The sequence below is a fragment of the Pteropus vampyrus genome, unplaced genomic scaffold (genome assembly GCF_000151845.1).
Source record: "Pteropus vampyrus isolate Shadow unplaced genomic scaffold, Pvam_2.0 Scaffold177, whole genome shotgun sequence".
NCBI lineage: Eukaryota > Metazoa > Chordata > Mammalia > Chiroptera > Pteropodidae > Pteropus > Pteropus vampyrus.
This window is the reverse complement of record NW_011888958.1, coordinates 1,274,828-1,294,344: the sequence shown is the minus strand read 5'-3', so window position 1 is coordinate 1,294,344 and position 19,517 is coordinate 1,274,828. Positions and strand designations below refer to the sequence as shown.

General features: G+C 38.0%; 1 protein-coding gene across 5 annotated transcripts in view; it reads left to right on the top strand.

Annotated features, from left to right (window-relative positions):
- The first annotated feature begins 6,814 nt into the window (after window positions 1–6,814).
- YLPM1 (YLP motif containing 1) overlaps window positions 6,815–19,517 on the top strand; it is a 57,606-nt gene continuing 44,903 nt past the window's right edge. For 4 of the 5 annotated variants that reach the window (XR_896510.2, XM_011370863.2, XM_023537078.1 and 1 more), the window contains exons 1-3: window positions 6,816–7,853; window positions 17,648–17,881; window positions 18,817–18,996. Coding sequence is in view for 3 of the 5 variants with exons in the window: in XM_011370863.2 (XP_011369165.1) it covers window positions 6,981–7,853; window positions 17,648–17,881; window positions 18,817–18,996 (1,287 nt within the window). In the remaining 2 variants the exon portion in view is untranslated. Of the gene's footprint in view, window positions 7,854–17,647; window positions 17,882–18,816; window positions 18,997–19,517 lie in introns of all 5 variants that reach the window. The other variant, XR_002782946.1, reaches the window with a different exon arrangement.

Genomic DNA, 19,517 nt, shown 5'->3' with positions numbered 1-19,517 from the left:
ATAGATAGATAGATAGATAGATAGATAGATAGATAGATAAATGATAGATGTGAAAGAAGAAAGGAGAGAATGTAGCAAAACATTAAGTGATGCGCCTAGGCGAAGGGCTTTAGGAGTGTTTTATTTGCTATTCTTACAACTTCCATAGACTTGGTATTTTTCAATATAAAAATTTGATGGAAAAATAAGTGAAACATACAATAGAGAGAAAAGATAACCAACAGCAAAGCGTCAAAAGATGGGATCTAGAGCATAAGGACAGGATAAACTTGGGACAGAAGAGCCACTCAAACTAGAGGATAGGAGCAAGAGTGGCTGCCAGTAAAGATGGATGTATGAGCACAAATTAAAGGAGTTTGTGCCTACTGGTCTCAACTCTGTGAAGTTGGAAGCAAGACCATGTATTGGGGGACAAGGCTTGGGGTAGTGGTGGAGAATTGAAATAGCTACTGTAGTGAGTGGGATAGGTCAGTGACTTATAATGTCAAAGTAATGCTGAGAACCTAGGCAAGATTGCAAAACCTAAATTATCAATGACACCAATGGCATGTTATGTGGTTTCTCCAGAACCTTTTGACAAAAGACAATGAATGGGTGGAATGATCTATAGTTGGTAATTTGCAGGGTAAATACAACAGTAGAACAAGGAATTGAGGATGAAAGCAAGAGAAATTGAGTTGATGTGACATAGATTCAGGAATTGATAGAAAAAGAATTGATAGAAAAGTGAAATCATGAGAGGCATGGTGAACTGGGGGAAGGAGATCAGTCAAAGGACTGAAAGCTCAAGAAGTTTGATGAACATATATACTAAAAATTATGAAATAGGAAAGTCATAGAAATAAAAGATTGAGATAGGTAATTGGAATAAGATATCAGAAGTGGAACTCTGCCAAAGATAAAGGCTGATGTTGCATTATGGGCACCAATCGTGGATAAGGATTTTGAATTTGACATGATGAAAGAACTTTGAGCCTAAGTTGTTCAGTGATTTTTCCATCTGTATACTGAACAGGAGCCTAGTATGAATAGCACATCCATAGGTCAATTCTAAGCGATTCCTTCCATATACACTGCCAAATTGGTACTTCATAATCAGCAAAGTTGACTACTGTTGATTGAGTCAAGGGTAGGGCACCTTACGCACAAACATCCAATCTGTAGATTGGCCAGGCGCTCATGAGGTAGACTGTCCAAAGGAAATAGATCCTATCTTTGGGGAATTTAGATATCAAGACATGGAGAGTTCAACAGCTGTAGCAAGAGCAGAAACCATACATAAAGAAAAGCAGGGGTGCACCTGACATGTGAATACCATGATGGCAGAGTCTTGTGATAGGAATTGATCAGGTACTTTCTAATCCTGAGAGAGTGACTGCTATGGGCCATCCAGTTCCTAGATGGGCCTTCGTATGCAGCCCTTCTTTTGGTGCCAAGTGGGGTTCCTGAGTTTCCATAGGACCAACCTGTATGTCTGAGATTCCTATTTCCATAAGTATCCTTAGAATATGTGTATCTCCATGTTTGTTAGGGTGCTTCCCATGCAAGTAGCAGAAATCCTAATAAGGAAATGCATCTCAAGTAATAAGAATTTCAAAAATAGTGCCCTTTTATGCACAGCACATTCAGGGCTGAAGCTCTATGTCCCTCTGTTCTGACCTCCCTCTGTTGCTTTTGTCATCAAAGCCCCCTCCCCCGCCCCCCAACCAATTTGGATATAAACAGCAACTGGAACAACATACTTCTTGTTCACAATCGTTGGAGAAAAAGAGGGCCTCTTCCCCAACCATGTAATAAAAATCCTCCCCTTCAATATGACCATGCCAACTTTTGGCAGATGCCAATGTTCAGATGGCCAAAGAAATGCCATGTCCTCATTAGGTTAAGATAGAATCTCTAAACCAATCAATGGCAAGGGGGATGATACTATTTAAGTCAATCTTAAATTAAGTGGGACCTACTCTTTGAGCTGAGTGTTTGAGGTGGAACTATACACGTTAGAGCTATGTTTTAGAGTATAGGAAGAGTGAACAGTAGTTTTTCTAAGTTTTTCTCAACTAACCCACTTTAATATTTCTCCATTCCTTTTTAATTTTCCCATATAGAATTTTGTAATACTTAGGACATTCAAAAGTATACATTTATATTAATATTTAAGTATATATTATGTGTTTTTAAATGTATACCTTTGTATGATATATATATGTATAATGTAAAATATTGCATAGAGTATATTTAAGGTATAAAGAATATTACCAAAATGAACACCCTTGCATCCATTATGTGACTTAGGAAAAAGAATGTTACCTATCACTTTGAATCTTTCTCTGTATACGGTAATCCTCTCTGATTACATTCTCTTCTCTCAACTCCACCCCACCTCTGAGGTCCTAGACTTTGTATGTCACCCTCCTGAGTTTCATTATAGTTTTACCCACTACTTGTATACCTTAACAATATGTTGGTAATGTGTATGTTTTTGAACTGCCTATAAATGAAATCATGCTATATATGATCTTTTATTGTGGTAAAGTATGCAAAACATAAAATTTATCATTTTAACTATTTTTAAGTGTACAGTTCAGTGGCATTAAGTACATTTGCAACCATCACCACTCACATCCAACTCAAATTTTTCTATTTTCCCAAACTGATTAAACAATACTCATTAAACAATAACTGCTGATTTCCCCCTTCCTCCAGCCCCTGTGAGTCATGATTCTACTTTTTGTCACCATAAATGTGACAACTCTAGGTACCTCACATAAATAGAATCATACAGTACTTATTTTTTAGGGGGACTGACTCATTTCATTTACCATAATGTTCAAGATTCATCCATGTTATAACATGTATTAGAATTTCCTTTCTTTTAAGGCTGAATAATATTCCAGTGTATGTATATACCATTTTGTTTATCCATTATTCTGGCGATGGACACTGGAGTTGTTTCGACATTCAGCTATTTGTGAATAATGCTGCTATGAACATGGGTACATCTTGTCAATTCTTTCTGGAATATTCCCAGTCTATATAGTCTTTTGCAACTAGCACAAAAAGCTGTTATGTTTGTGGTATTCATCCATGTTAATACGTATAGCTTTAGTTCACTCACCTAATTGCTGTGTATTTCATTGTGTGAATATTAAACAATTTGTTTTCCATTCTTGTATGTTGATCATTTAAGTTGTTTCTAATTTTTGCTACTACAAAAGGGTTGCATTTTTTTTCACTCTAGTCCAAGATATATACTTAGAAGTGAAATTGTGTCGTAAGGCATTGTGTATGTTCAATTATAACAGTAGCAAATTACTCTTTAAGTATACATTTGCACTCCCACCAACAGTGTATGAGAGTTTCTGTTGCTCCATAGTCTCACTAGAACTTGGTATTGTCGGTGTGGTAGTTACTGTCCATTGTCCCCAGCGTCCACTCTCCCTTCCTTCCTTTAATGGTAGATCTCATGTGTTTTAGCTGGGTTGCTCAGGTAGAAATTTTATTTCCCAGCCTTCCTTGCAGCAAAGCATTGCCATCCAACTAAGTTGTAGCCAAAGATGTAACAAAGTCATTTGTATCTCTTCTGGGTCAAGACCTTAAGGCATGTTCCTCTACAGGTCTGCTACCCTAACTCACTCTACCTCTCCACTGGTAAGATGCAGATTTAATGGGAGGAGCCAGAGCAGCCACCTTGAACTCAGAGATGGAAGCTTTATGTTGAAGATGACAGTTTTGGACTCTTTACCTCTGAACTGTTCTATGACTGAAAAATGAACTTTTGTTTAAGCCGCCGTACTCTAGTGTCTCATTGTTTTAGTAGCTTAGACTGCATCCTAATTAATGCATTTGTTCTTCAATTTTAAAGTCATTCCCAATGTACTCTTGCTCAGAAAGCCTATGTTTATTCTTTCAAGATTGTTTGGATGATGTTCTTTTTACATTTGGTCTATACTGCTACACTCCTTTTTATGCCCATGTCTTTGAGCATGTTTGCCTGGAAATGGTGGCCCTTCCTCAGGGTAGTGGGTATGTGTTGTTTTTGCTTGTCCACGTTCTCTCTTTCCTAACTGTACTCCCAGACTTTTTTCTCGGAGTGTTACGCTTTCCAAAATGATATGCAGCTCTCTTAGGATTTAGATCAGAGTGTCCAGCCTTTTCACTATAAAATGAGCTGAAGGGAGCACTAGCAGCTCCTTCTTCCAGATCTTTCCTCTCACCACCACATATATCTGAGAAGGCATTGGGTGACTGAAGGGAAAGAAAAAGAGTTGAACTTTGTTTTTTTACAGCAAGCTTTGATGGTAGAATAGCTCCTGCCTTATCTTTTTAAGTTTTAGCAGTTGCTATGGATAACTTCTAAAGAACTATAATGGATACAATCATCTTTAAGTTCCATGCTCTCCTAAACTGTGCAGCTGCATCAGGAATGTTTGGAAGGACAGACTTCATGCGATTGAAATTACTTATGAACACCTGTAGGTTTCTTTAAGCTAAAATGAGAACATGACTCTCAGCATAAGAACGTCCAAACCTGTAGAGAATTTTTATTTGAGCCCAAATGACAATGTGCTGGGAAGGAAGATCTCAAATGCTCCAGAGAATGACAGTTTTGCAATTTCTTTTATACATTTGGAATTAAGGAGGGAACTAAGGAAGATTACATGAAAGTGAGAGAAAGCAAGGTGCGGAAATCTCTGTGATTGGATTACAGGATAGTTAACAAGATTATGTGCTCTATTGAGGATGGTTATCCTGTTTCTGAAATTCATCTGAGTTGTTGCATGTAGTCATACATAGCTCATTCATTCTTATTGCTGTTTTGTATTCCATTGTATAAATATACCACAATTTGATTATCTATTCTAGTATAAGCGGGCATTTGGGTCGTTTTCCAGATTCAGCCATTAGAAATACTGCCGCTATGAACATTCTTGTACATGTCTTCTGGTGAACATATGTATGTATTTCTATTGGATATATGCCTAGGAGTGGAATTCCTGGGTCATAGGCCATGAATCTGTTCAGCTTTAGTAGATACTGCCAAATAGTATTTCCGAATGGCCACCCCAATTTACATTCCCAACAGCAGTGTATGAGAATTCCACTTATTCCACTCTTTAGCTTGCAGCTAGTTGCATAACTCTAATCTCTGCCTTAACCGTTACATGACATTCTCTCTGTTTGTCTATGTCTTCACATGGCCATCTTCTCATAAGGACACCAGTCATATAGGATTGGGGCCCACCCTACTCCAATATGACCTCATCGTAACTAATTACATCTGCAACAACCTATTTCCAAATAAGGTCACATTCAGAGGTACTGGGGGTTAGGACTTAAAAAATATATCTTTTAAAGAGTGGGGGTACACAATTCAACCCATAACAGATGCAATGGTAGTGGACATCTGTTCTTCAACTTTTCACCATTAAGTGTGATGTTTACTGTAGTTTTTTTAGTAGATACTCTGTAAGATTAAGGAAGTTCCCTTTTAGTTCTGATTTGCTAAGCTTTTTGAAAACCATGCGTGGATGATAAAATTTATCATATTCTTTTTCTGCATGAGAGATTACCCAATTTTCTCCTTTAGTTTTACCATAGGAAAATACATTTTTCATTTTTTCAAAACAATTTCAGTCAAAAATATTAAAAATACAAGTAACTGGGATTTCTGAATTTGGTAATGCTGTTTTTTGATCTGGGTGCTGGTTACACGATTGTGAAAATTCACTAAGCTGTACCCTTATGTGTAATTATATATACATATATATGTGTGTTATGCTTTGATAAAAAGGTAAAAGAAACAACTAAATTCCTACTTGAGAATGAGAAGCTCTTCTGAAGAATACTTAGATGTCCCATTTTGCCCTCACATCCACCTTTTAAGAGAGGTGAAGATCTGAGATGATAATATGGCAGCAAGGTCAAATTTTTAAGTGGTGCACAACTGACACATTGACACACTTAATATTTTCAGAGTTAGGTAATATTTTCATAATTCAGTGTGTTTCAGCTTTGTTTTCCAGTGATTCATTCAAGCCAAAGGAATTCGTATTTAGTATTATGCGGAGAGACTGTATTTTTTTCTAGGTCCTACTCTCTAGACAATCTTTACATCTGTTTTTTGATATCTTTGCTTTAGCTGAGATTCTCTGAGTTTTTATCTGAGTTACTCTAAAGAATTTCGTTTCTCTCCTTTTACAACTGCAGATGTTATTTTTCATATGCCTGCAGAAATTGGTATAGTCTTGCGTTCCGTCTTCAAAATACGTTTCCTCTCTTCATAGATTTGTTCCTAATTGGATTTTTTGTTTTAATTGAATTAAGTCTGTTCACTTAATTTGAAAAGAACTGATATCTTTACAATTTTTCTTCTTTTCATTCACACCATGGTAAACCTCTCCATTATTTCAAGTCTAATTTTACCCCACTAGGATATGACTTAGTATGGTTCTGCAGTTTTCTTTGTATAAATTCTACATATTTCTTATATTTCTTATTGGAGTTGTTTCTACTTGTTTCATCTTTTTCGTTGTTGTTGCGATTGTCGCTATTGTGAATGGAACCCCCCCCCCTTTTTTTTTCATTCAAAAATGAACCCGTGGAGTGATAGGATCTCGGCCACCCGTTTCAGCTATGAGACTCTATGGTTCCTCGGTTGTACGAGAGCGTTCTACTCGCACCTACATTATCCGAACCTGAAGGAAGATGGCAACCGAGAGTCACCAAGCACAGGGTCGCTCTATCTCGCCTTTGTTCTCCTCTCGGTGGCTACTGCGCAGGCGTAGTCGTCCCAGTACCAACCCCGCCTTCCCGGTCGCGGGCCCTGCTCGGTAGCGCCGGCGCACTGGCGCGCTCCGTTTACACGCTCCGGGGCCTGTAGGCGCCGCGAGTTCCGGCTGTCGCCGTCGCGGCCGCAGGTCCTAGAGGTCGGTTGCGGCGAGTAACGGCGCCGGGACGAGCCCTGCGCTTTCTTCTCCGATATGTACCCGAATTGGGGCCGATATGGCGGGAGCAGCCACTATCCGCCTCCGCCGGTCCCGCCGCCACCGCCGGTGGCGCTTCCTGAGGCCTCGCCCGGGCCTGGGTATTCGAGCTCGACGACTCCAGCGGCCCCCTCCTCCTCGGGCTTCATGAGCTTCCGCGAGCAGCACTTGGCGCAGCTCCAGCAGCTGCAGCAGATGCACCAGAAGCAAATGCAGTGCGTGCTCCAGCCCCATCACCTTCCTCCGCCCCCCCTGCCGCCCCCGCCGGTGATGCCGGGGGGCGGCTACGGGGACTGGCAGCCACCGCCGCCACCGATGCCCCCACCACCTGGACCGGCCCTCAGCTATCAGAAGCCGCAGCAGTACAAACACCAGATGCTCCACCACCAACGAGACGGGCCTCCTGGTTTGGTTCCCATGGAGCTGGATTCCCCCCCTGAATCTCCCCCTGTACCGCCCGGGTCCTATATGCCCCCGTCTCAATCTTACATGCCCCCACCTCAGCCGCCACCTTCGTACTACCCTCCGGCCTCGTCTCAGCCCTACTTGCCTCCCGCTCAGCCGTCCCCTTCTCAGTCCCCACCTTCTCAATCCTACCTGGCGCCTACCCCTTCTTATTCTTCCTCGTCTTCCTCCTCGCAGTCCTATTTGAGTCATTCCCAGTCTTACTTGCCCTCTTCTCAGGCATCTCCTTCCCGCCCTTCCCAGGGCCATTCTAAATCCCAACTACTAGCTCCTCCACCACCGTCCATCCCTTCTGGGAATAAGACAACTGTCCAGCAAGAGCCTTTGGAGAGTGGAGCCAAGAACAAGAATGCTGAACAGCATCAAGCTGCCCCTGAGCCAGATCCTTCTAAGATGACTCCACAGGTAAGAAAGCATCTACCTGAGCCGCATCTTTTTACCTAGAGGTCCCTAAGTCAGGTTTCAGGGCTTTAACCATTGCTTAGCCTAATTCCAGCACACCGTGACTAGCTAATTTATACTCCAAAGGATTGCGCAAGAGTCCCAGGTCTGACTTCCCAGCTTTTTCATGAGCTAAGTGGGGATTATTAAAAGAAAGTGTTTGAAGATATTTCTAGGCACTACAGAGTAGTGGGGTGGCTCAAGAGTTACTTCTCAGATATATCCCTTAGTTTCCTTTGACTAACCTCTCAGATTTTGTTGCTGTTGCAAAGGGCTTTGTTTTAACATTGTATTTTAAAACTAAACGTTCCATTGAAGAGGCAACATAAAAAAGAAGCTTCTGTAAGATCTGACACTTGAAATGCATGTAAACTTTAGGACCAGTTAGTTTCTTTAAAACATTTAGGGGCCACTGATAGCTGACAGCTTCTTCAATCAAATGAAGGATGGAAATACTGTTCTTATCAGGAGCATCCTAATCATGCTTATAGATGATATGCAATGCATAGGGGAGTCTACACATTTGACCCTTTTGGGAGTCTATTGGTCATTTAAGGAACTGACCGATACATGCTTTTCTCATATCAGTTAAAGATGTAAGACATGACCAGTTTGCTGCATTGTATTATTGGCATTCACTCCAGAGTAATAGCCTTGGAATTTGGCCAAGGTAAAAAAACAAAACAAACAAACAAACAAACAAAAACAAAAAAGCATGATATCTTTTCATTCATGAGAGCCATTTCTTTAAACTTCTGTTTGAAGCGATGCTTCCCACAGAATGGTCAAAGATTGATAGGATAGCAGTAATAAATGAATTCCTCCCTTAAAAAAGAAGATAGAACTAAAGTAGAATAAGTCATTTCTTATTATGATTTCTTAAAATATACTTTTAGCAATTACTAATCTACTTTAGATTCCCTAATGAAAAAAACAGAATCTTTTAATCTACAAACTTAGATTTACATATAAAAGATTTCCAAAAGATAGGGATGCAGTACTCTAATTTTACAGCAGTTTTGCATTAGAAATTAAGAACATAAGCAAGTTGTGTTAAATAAGCAAGATATTTATGTGGCACATCAGGAGAAAACACTTGAGATACTAGGGTAGAACAGTAGGATAAGTAATTCTGTTGGCTTATACCAAAGTACCATCCCACCAGATTGTTTTACCCAGATTCCTCTATTAGAATTTGCCTCCTTTTCCACCTCATTCTGAAATATCCAGTGCTTTTGTTGTCAAACACTTTCAGAATTAGTCCAAGCTAAAATATGACATTTGTATTTTCATCTTTACTGTACTGTTTTCCTGGTCTTTTAAAGACAAATGAATTGGTTTTGGGGGAGTGAGGGGCAATCAGACCTGTCCTTAATATAAATACCGTGAACACTGCTTTTGCTTGTCTGCTTTTACACCCTCATAGTGAACTTTTTTTCGTGCTTTGAGTATTCATTGCCTCCATTTCTTTGGTGGGAGCCCGAAAGAAAGTGAGAAAGAAAGTGGTAGAAGATGAGGCTTGAGAGGTGTGAATGGGCCAGATCAAGAATGGCCTTGTAAGTCTCAACACTCTTTTCTCCCTTATAGTTATATTGCTTTCAAACTTCTTTTCTCTCTTATAGTTGTGTATTGCTTTCAAGGCACATTTCAAATATTAGGGTCTCTATGAAGCCATGCTAAGCTCAGCCATCTGGCTTAGCTCTGTTTTTCAGATTGTAAGTCCCTTGCAGGCAGGGACTATTTCATTCATCTTTTTATCCCCTGTAGCACCTAGAACAATGCCTTGCAAATTGTAGGCTTTCCATAAAGGTTTGTTGATTAAAAGTAGTCATGTTCTGGTCTTAGGAAGCTTTGGTTTATTAGATGCTAAACATTTTCTTCATGCCAGTGCCAATCTCTGACAATCCTCTGCATATTTATTATTATTTGATTCATATTTTATTTTTGGAAAATGTCTTTTTAAATTTTTGTAGCGAAAGATTTTAAACATAACTGTAGTCCCCCCTATTTGCAGTTTCTCTTTTCTACGATTTCAGTTACCCGCAGTCAACCGTGGTTCAAAAATATTAAATGGAAAAATCCAGAAATGCACAATTTAGCGTGCTGTTCTGAGTGGCATGATGAAATCTTGCTCCATCCTGTTCTGTCTCACCTGGGACATGAACCATCCCTTTGTCCAGCTTATCCACACTGTGTCATCTACTCACCTGTTAGTCGTTAGTAGCCCTCTCGGTTACAAGGTCGACGGTTGCAGGGTTGTGCTAGTGTTCAGGTAACCTTATTTTAGTTAATAATGGCCCTAAACGCAAGAGTAATGTTGCTGGCAATTTGGATATGCCAAAAAGAAGCCATAAAGTGCTTCCTTCAAGTAAAAAGGTGAAAGGTTTCAACTTAATGAGGTTGCTAAGGTCTCCCTTAAGAATGTATCTTCTATCTGTAAAATTGTGAGGAAGGAAAAAAATTTGTGACAGTTGCCGAGATCACATTCCCATAACTTTTATTACAACAATCGTTATAATTGTTCTATTTTATTATTAGTTATTGTTAGTCTTTTCTAACCATGCCTAATTTATAAATTAACTATCATAGATATGTACATGTAGGAAAAAACATAGTATATACAGGATTTCGGTGCTATCTGCAGTTAAGGGCGTCCACTAGGGAGTCTTGGAACGTAGCTCCCATGGAAAGGGGGGACTACTGTACACTAAAGTAGAGAAATGCTATTCCCTTCATATACCCATCATTCAGATTCAACAGTTATCAAGATTTTGCCGTGTTTACTTCACCTAGTTCTTTTTTATTCCTGCTGACATATTTTAAAGTAAATATTAGATCTCGTGTTATTTCATGCCTACATTCTTAGACATCTTTTAAAAAAAGACCTGTTGTTAGGTAAATGTGTTGTAACACCTGACAAAATTAAGTTTCTTTGTATCATCTAATAACTAATCCATTCAGATTTCTCTTATTGTCTTAAACTGATGGAATTCAAAATAATTCCATGATATCCATGCTGAAATTTCCCAATGGATTCAATAATGTTTTGTTGGTTTGTTCAGATTAGGATCTAATATAGACATTTTGGAGCAGGATAATTCATTGTTATTGGGGATGTCCTGTATATTGTAGGATGCTTAGCAGTATCTCTGGCCTCTACCTACTAAATGCCAGTAGCAGCCCCCAGCTCTGACAACCAGAAATGTTTCCAGACATTGCCAGTAATCCCCCAAGGTGGCAAAATCACCTCAGTTGAGAACCCCTGATTTAGATCAGTCTCTCCTAATTTCTTTTTCTATACCATTGAACTTGATAAAAAATCTGTCAGTTGTCCTGTAGAACATCCCACATTCTCGATGTGTGTGCTGTCCCATGGTGTCATGTGACTTGTTCCTCTCTTCCATGTTTTTTGTAAACTAGAAGTTAACTCTGAAGCCTTCTTAGACTTAAGCTCACCTTTCTTTTGGCAAATGGACTTTATAACTTAGGTAGTGCTGTATACTTCAGTTGCATCCCTTCAGGAGGCACTCAGTGCCTGGTTGTCCCACTGTTAGAGGTGCCAAGATTGATCAGGGATGACAGTGTGGTCCCTCCACTGTAAAACTTCCCATCAATCTTGCATCTAATGTTTCATCTGGTGGTTCATCCATTGATGGTCTTTGCCTGAATAAATTATTTCTTTGTGAGAGGTTGCAACGTGGTGATTTTTTTCCTCGCATTTCTTCTACATTCATTATATGGAATTCCGTAAAGAAAACTTTCGCTCACGAACTAGGAGTATTTGATTAGAAATGCAATATAGCAGAGACAGGATAAATGCTTGATAGTCTTCCATTTAGTTTCTAGTTTTCAGAGTTAAGCATTGGTGATTTAATGGAATGTGTCTTTTTTCAAGAATTAAATTTTCTGAGTATTTAATGGACTGACTAGGTAAAGTACATACTAACCTTTTTTTGTGAATTGTGATTTTATTTATCCTTTTATTCTTAAAACTTATTTAGGAAAAGCTGTTGACTTTGATTATTTTTTAGTCATGTATTTAATGTTTATGTATTTATTGAGTAGCAGCTATTTGCCAAGTACTGTGGTTAGTACTGGAGATGTAATGGTGAACAAGATAGACATGGCACTTGCCTTCATTGACTTGTTCTCATGGAGGGGAAAAAGACATTTAATAAGGAAGGGAAGTACAAGGTGCTATGGGATTATAAAATAATCACTAGATTGTTTCATAAGGAATATATATTCATAGTGCCTTGCTCAGGGTCTAGCACATAGTAGGTGAAGAACAAATATTTTAAAAATGATTGATTATAGCTGAGTGTTCTAACCTAATTGAAGAGGGCTCCCTTTGTAAGTGATATTTAAGTGAAACCCAAAGAATGGGTAGAAACCACATAGAGCTCAAAGAATTAAGTTCATTAAGGCCTACTGAAAGTTCAGGGTGACAGTGGTGCTCACAGACCAGATCTGGAAGGGCCTATGTGGACTCTGTCTTGAAGGCACTAGGAAACCAGTGAAAGATTTTATATAGGCAAATGTGACATATTGGCATTTTTAAAAGCTCACTCTGCTTGCTGTGTGGAGAGTGGAATCAAAAGGAGCAAGAGTGATTTAGAGAGGATAGTTAATAAATAATCCAGGCAAGTGGTAATAGTGGCTTGGACTTAGATGGTGATCGTGGAGATGGAGAGAAGTGGAAAAACCAGAAGAATGTTTAGGTGCTAGACTCCAATTGGAGATTGAGTTACGGTAGTGGAGAGGGAGGCCTCGATGGTTCCTGGGTTTCTGGGATCAGCTGCTAGGTAGATGGAGGTCCCTTTTACAAACAAAATAGGAAAACCCAGAAGAGGAGGAAGAATAGGTCTGGAGATGAGGGGGAAATGGTGAGTTAAGTCGTAGACCTGCTGAGTTTCAAGTCCTGAGACATAAGAATCCAAATAGAGATGTCCAATTGGAAGTTAGATATAGGTGTGGAATCTAGAGGTGAGATGGGGGAAGATGTAATAGACTTGTGAGTCATTAGCATAAAAATAGTATTTGAAGGCACAGAAATAGATGAGGTCTCCCAAGGAGTGTGAAAGGTAAGAAGCGAGGTTAATGGACATTGAGCCTAGCCTTGCAGAATCACAGTCTCTAAGGGAACCAATGGAAGTAAAGCCAAATAGGTAGATGACAAATCAGGACAGTATAGTGGCACGCAGGTGAAGAGAAGACTGTTTCTAGGAGGAGGGAGTGGTCAGCTGTGTCACATACTGCTGAGAGGTCAAGCAAGATAAAGACTATGAGTTATCTTTTGCCTTTACTGACATGTAGATTATTGTTGACCTTGGCAGGAGCAGTTTCATAGTGACTGAAGCCATATTGCATTGATTTGAGGAGTGATGGAAGGTGAGGAAATGGGGATGGTGAGTATAGACAACTCTTTCAAGAGGTTTGACTGAAGGAGAGAGAGAATGAGGGTAGGAGTTTGAGGAAGGGGTAAAAATTTTTAAAATGAAAATCCAATACATTATTTTGCCAGGTTCTCTCCCTGACCTCCTTTACTTTGGGATATAAGACATAGTACATTTAGTGTTACAAGCATTTATAATAATCAACCAGGATATGAAAGGCTTCCAAAATTAATCTTTAAAACCTCTCTCTCTCTAGCACTCTCTTGCTTGCTTGCTCATGCTCTTTGGCGTGCATGCTCTCCCTCCCTCCCTCCTTCGCTCCCTTCTCTCTCTCGCCCTGCCTCACTCCCTCGCTCTCTGCTTCACTCTCCTTTATATTTCCTACTTTGAAAATTATTTAGTACCTAGAGCATAACTGTACCAGTAGCAGCAAGTGGTCAATAAATGCTTGATGAGTAAATTAGCACCTTTTTTGGTAATATTTGTGACAAATAGCTCTTATATCCTTACTTTTTAACTCCATTCTCTTTTTGAATGTGACATATGCTGTGATTTTCCTTGACCTGTGAACCAACATCCCACATGAGATGAAGTTGTCTCATATGATGGAACATTCAAAAGAACTGGGTCTTAGTTCAGCTTCATTAGCACGTCCAGGCAGATCTTATTCCTTTCTAAAATAAAGAGAAGAAATCACCCTTCTCATGGTCACTGAGGACCTTTTTGAATGATGTCATCATTATTTATTGTAGAGCTTCAAAAATGTACCGAAGCATAGTCCTGGGGTTGAGTTGGATCTGGTTTCTGCTTATTGGGTTCATATTAAATAGGTATTGACCTGTTACAGTAAACCAGCAAGAACTTGAGCTCCTAACATGGTTCTTAAACCTAGGCTAGGTCTAGGACAAAGATGGGAAGCATGAAAGTAAGGAAGGTGCAAATTGATAAAGAACCTAAGATCTGTATAGGCTTCATATCTATAGCCATTGGCTTCTAGTTTGTGACAGATACTTTGTATCTTTGTATTTTTAAGTGATGCTTTCAATGCAACTAAAAAAAAAAAATGGACACTTTTAACTTCTATTTGAAAGAGACTGAGTATTAACTTTTTTAAGCTGAAAAGTAAACCTGTTGCTATTTTCATTATTTTCCTAAAATAATAGAATAAAATTGAAAATGTTTTAATACTACATAATTGTTGATTGTTGTGGTCAGTGTACCTTTTTTTAATGTTGAATAGTAAAAGTAATTATATCTCAGGAGCTGATGATTATGCGTATCATAATTAAGAACAAAAAACCCGATCATAATTCATACTTCAAGATGGAGTTAATGAAAAGAAATTTATTCTTGCCAGTGGAATTAAGCAAGTTTCAGGTCATAGAAATGAGTGGTCTAGAAGGAAAGTCTTCAGTTGATCAGCAACCATTTAGCGATATCTTACTTTGATATAAGAAAAGCATTAGACCTCTCTCCCCCAAGAAAATTACATTCTGTGAGTGAAAAAACTAACAAAACACTATGTTAAGTGAGAAAGAAGTATATATCATTTATATTTTATACATCTATTTTCATGTGGAAAATTGGAGAGACGTATGCAAAAAGAATACAGGAAATTCTTGTTACCCAAAGATAATGAATCACAGTGAATACAAGTAAAATGAATCCATTTAACATAGCAACTAGAAGTTTATTGTAAAAAGTAAAAAATTTGATTTGGAACACAATCTTGAAAAACAAAGCTCAAAAATCAAGGAACAACTGAGTCTTAGATTGAACATAGAATGAAGTATAGATTAGGTTTCTGTACTATAATTTTTTTGACAAAATTATATGGCAACTTTATCATGTCTTATTTAGTTTTGGATATATGGAAAAAGTATTTTAGGAATTTATCAATTTTCCCAGGGTCTGTTTTTCAACCTTTGATATTCATAACATTCTCTGTTGCAGTTCCTATTATAAAAATTCTTTTAAAAAAAAATTATTTATTTTAGTTTCAAGTATACAGCACATTGGTTAGACATCTATACAGTTCATAAAACGATCCCCCCAATTGCTCCCTCCCTCCCCTGGCTCTCCATCCAGCCAACATATTAATGCTAACTGCATTCCCTATGCTGTGCTCCCTGTCCTTGTGAAAAATTCTTTTTGATTGTTAATTGGTAAGACTTCTGCTAGATCCTCAGCTTTTAGTAAGAGTTCCGAAGTTCTCCAATATCACTTTCATAAAACTCTGCTTCCTTATAATTGTAGTAGGAATATATGCTGTTGTTAATTATAGAAGTATATAGGGTGGTTCATTTGTGAGTATTTTAGTGTTATGACAACTTTTTTTTCCTTATGCAACCTTGTAACTGTGGAGGTTATATAGTGAATACTGGGATAATAACGATCCTGTAGTGTTTTCTGAGTGGCGAGATTTTTAAATTGATTTGAATTAATTAGCTATTGCTTATTTATGCAGTCAGTTTTCTTTATTTGAGGTATTTACGTCAGTTTTCTTTATTTGAGATATTTACGTCCTATAAAGTCACTGAGAATACTGCATTAGTGAACACTGAACTGTTGCTCTTAAGAGATATACAGGATTAGGTTCCTGTGAACCTTTGGTTACATTTTCAACCAATCAATACATAACCTTATTTTATATGTGTTTTTGTTTAAAGACACCTTATTTAATATATATCGTTGATTCATTAACATTAAACTCATAGCCAACAGCTATAACATATGCCCGAATGAAGCTTATCTAACATATTTTCTCTGTAAGGCACATCACAGCCTTCTGGTTTGTAGGAACACTAGACAGCACTTCAGCACTATGCTTGGGAGCCATTTTAAACAGCAAAATCGCCAACAAAAAGCACAGAAATGCAAAAAATATGGCCCTAACTAAACTGTGAAAAGGACACCAATTTACAGTATGAAAGCTAAACAGAAAGATGATCATGGCCATGTTCTGCTTCAGCTAGGAATGTGTAAGTTCGGCGACTCAAATTTTTCACTGCTTTATGCATGTCCAGAAATTAATGCCAAAGCTCCCAAGTATTGATTTTGGAGTAGAAATACATTTTAGCCAGTAGGCAAATTCACAAGTACAGAATCATGAATAATGAGGATTGGCTGTATTTTCTAATTTTTTTTCACATTAAACTTATTGTGACTCTTTTAAAGTGGAAGCACAAAAGAAGCTTCCAGAAAATTAAATTATAGTATAATTTGGAAGGCAGAGTGAGACTTAACATAAATAGGAAATATTTAAAATCATTATATTCTCATTTATTCGTACAGTAGTACCCCTTTATCTGCGGTTTTGCTTTCTGCCATTTGGTTACCTGTGACCAACCATAATCTGAAAATATTAAATGGAAAATTCCAGAAATAATTCTAAGTTTTAAATCTCATACTGTTCTGAGTGGCACGATGATATTTTGCACTGTCCTACACAGTCCTGCTCCGTCCTGCCCGGGGTGTAACTCATCCCTTTGTCTAGCATATCCATGGTGTGTACCCTACCCGTGCCATTTGTCACTTAGCGGCTGTCTTGGTTATCAGATCCCCTGTCATGATATTGCAGTACTTGTGTTCAAGCAACCTTATTTTACTTAATAATATCTCATTCACCTCACTTCATCTCATCATGTAGCCATTTTATCGTCTCACATCATCACAAGATGCGAGTACAGTACAATAAGATATTTTGAGAGAGAATCACATTCACATAACTTTTATTACAGCATATTGTTATAATGGTTTTGTTTTATTATTGTTGTTAATCTCTTATTGTGCCTAGTTTATAAATTAAACGATCACAGGCATGTACGTATAGGGGGGAAAATAACAGAGTAGGGTTTGGTACTATCCACGGTTTCAGGCATCCACTGGGGGTCTTGGAATGTATCTCCTATAGATAAGAGGGGATCGCTGTATGTACCTGGGTATAGCTAGACTAATGATACAACAGGTGTTTAAAAGAGAAAAGGCAGTGGGAATAGGTAGGACTATTTGGTTATATTCATTAATTACAAGACCCCTGTGGCTAAATCTGAACCAACTAAAGAAACGTTAAAAATAAGTGGCTATAAATTTATCAAAAAAGACTGCTCTCACCTCCAAAAGTATGTGTTTTCAAAATAGAGAAGTCTGTTGAATTATTATGTATGCTATGGTTTAATTTAAATGTATAAATTTGGGGAAGGAATTGAAAATCTTGCTTGTTTATTTGCCTTTCTCAGTCCACCTTTGCCTTCTCTTACATATAAACACATGAACACAGACACAAATGTAGCTCTCTGTAAACACCAAGTTGCAGCTCTAAGGATTGTCAAGTAAAATTTTTAAAAATGGTTTCTCTTGTAGGAACAGCAGCAGTACTGGTATCGACAGCACTTGCTTAGTTTGCAGCAGAGGACAAAAGTGCATTTGCCAGGACATAAAAAGGGTCCTGTCATAGCAAAGGATGCACCCAAGCCAGTAAAAGAAGTTACAGTACCTGCCACCAGTCAAGTACCAGAACCCTCTCCATCTGAGGAGCCCCCATTACCACCTCCTAATGAAGAGGTACCACCCCCTCTCCCACCTGAGGAATCCCAGGTAACCATAAAATTACTTAGTGTTTATTAAATTATTCAGCTTTTTAAAATGATTTATTTATATATACCTTTGTCACGAATGGATATATATTTTCATGTGTTTTTTTTAAGTACATATAAAATTCCATTTATGAACTGATCATATATATGCCTTATCAGGTTTAGAAAAGACATTTTTTTCATGGTTTAAGTGAGAGTGAAGAATTAGACAGTTTTGTAAATTGTGTTTCTAAGTACTAAAGGGATGCCAGGATATTTTCATATTGGCAGCACAGGGCAGTAGTTGAGAACTTCACCTTTCATTGTCAAATTGCCCAGGCTGTAGTCCAGGTACTGCCACATATGGTGGTTACTCTGAGCATGTTAGTTAACCATTCTGCGCTTCAATTTCCTCATCTGCAAAATGGTTTAGAGCATTAAATGTGATCATCCTTGCCTCTTAGTATACTGACTGGCACATCGAAGTTCTTACGTTGGTCCATAGGTCATTGTTCTCTCAAGAGCCTTATGGAAACTTTATTAAATCATAATAATTATACTGCAGTTAATTGGTGAAGTGACTAAGGCGAAAAAGAAAGATTTTTTTTTCATTGAGTGAAAAGGACAGTAACTATAGGTTGACGTTGTTGGAGAAATGGTTGTCTTATTAGGAACAGTGAGATTATTATTCCAGTGAAGATTATGGAATTTATAAACTCCTTTGTATTGGTATCCATGATTACAGTAAGAATAGAACTAGATATTGTATTTAAAGATGGGGTAGCTTTTCTCAATCAGCCAGACTTGCAGGGATTCTGGACTTTATAATACAATACAGTATAATACAATACAATATAATACAAGATATACTTGTAAAATAGTATAAAATATTCAGGTTTTTTATTAATTTGATTGCTGTTATGACTTAAATAAAAATGTATCCTCTTTTATCTTTAGTCTGAGGACCCAGAAGAAGATGCCAGGTTAAAACAATTGCAGGCTGCAGCAGCACACTGGCAGCAGCACCAGCAACATCGAGTTGGCTTCCAGTATCAGGGAATAATGCAGAAGCACACTCAGTTACAACAGATCCTACAACAGTACCAGCAGATTATACAGCAGCCACCACATATACAGGTAAGTGTTTTCTCAGCCAACACATGGGAAGTTGCCCTAAGACATTTAAAGGACTTATCATTCCTAAAAGAAAGAAAAGGTATCAAATATTGACAATTAGATGTTTCCCAAGGATTGCCCAAGTAGTTATATGTCATATAACCTGGGTGCTTGGGAAGTATGATATTAGTAAAATGCTCTTGGAAAGGGGCAGGAATAATAGAGTCTGCTTATTGTGTCAGCTCTGGCAGACACAAAGTTCTGTCGGTAAGGGATTTAAGAACTAGGAATTCTTATCCTGTAGCTTTAAGGTAACCTTTGTTTTGCCTGCAAACCGTTATGGTAACAGATAAGCAAAAATCCACCAAAAAAATCAAAGCAACCACCACGAAAAACCTAAGCAAATATACCACAAATGATGAAATGATTTAGATACTTGTATCTTTGAGGTATAACCTTATGTCTATATGTCTATAATAATAGATCATTTTTTACGTTCTTAAAATGATCTATAGTGATACTAAAATCTTGAAAAATACTTA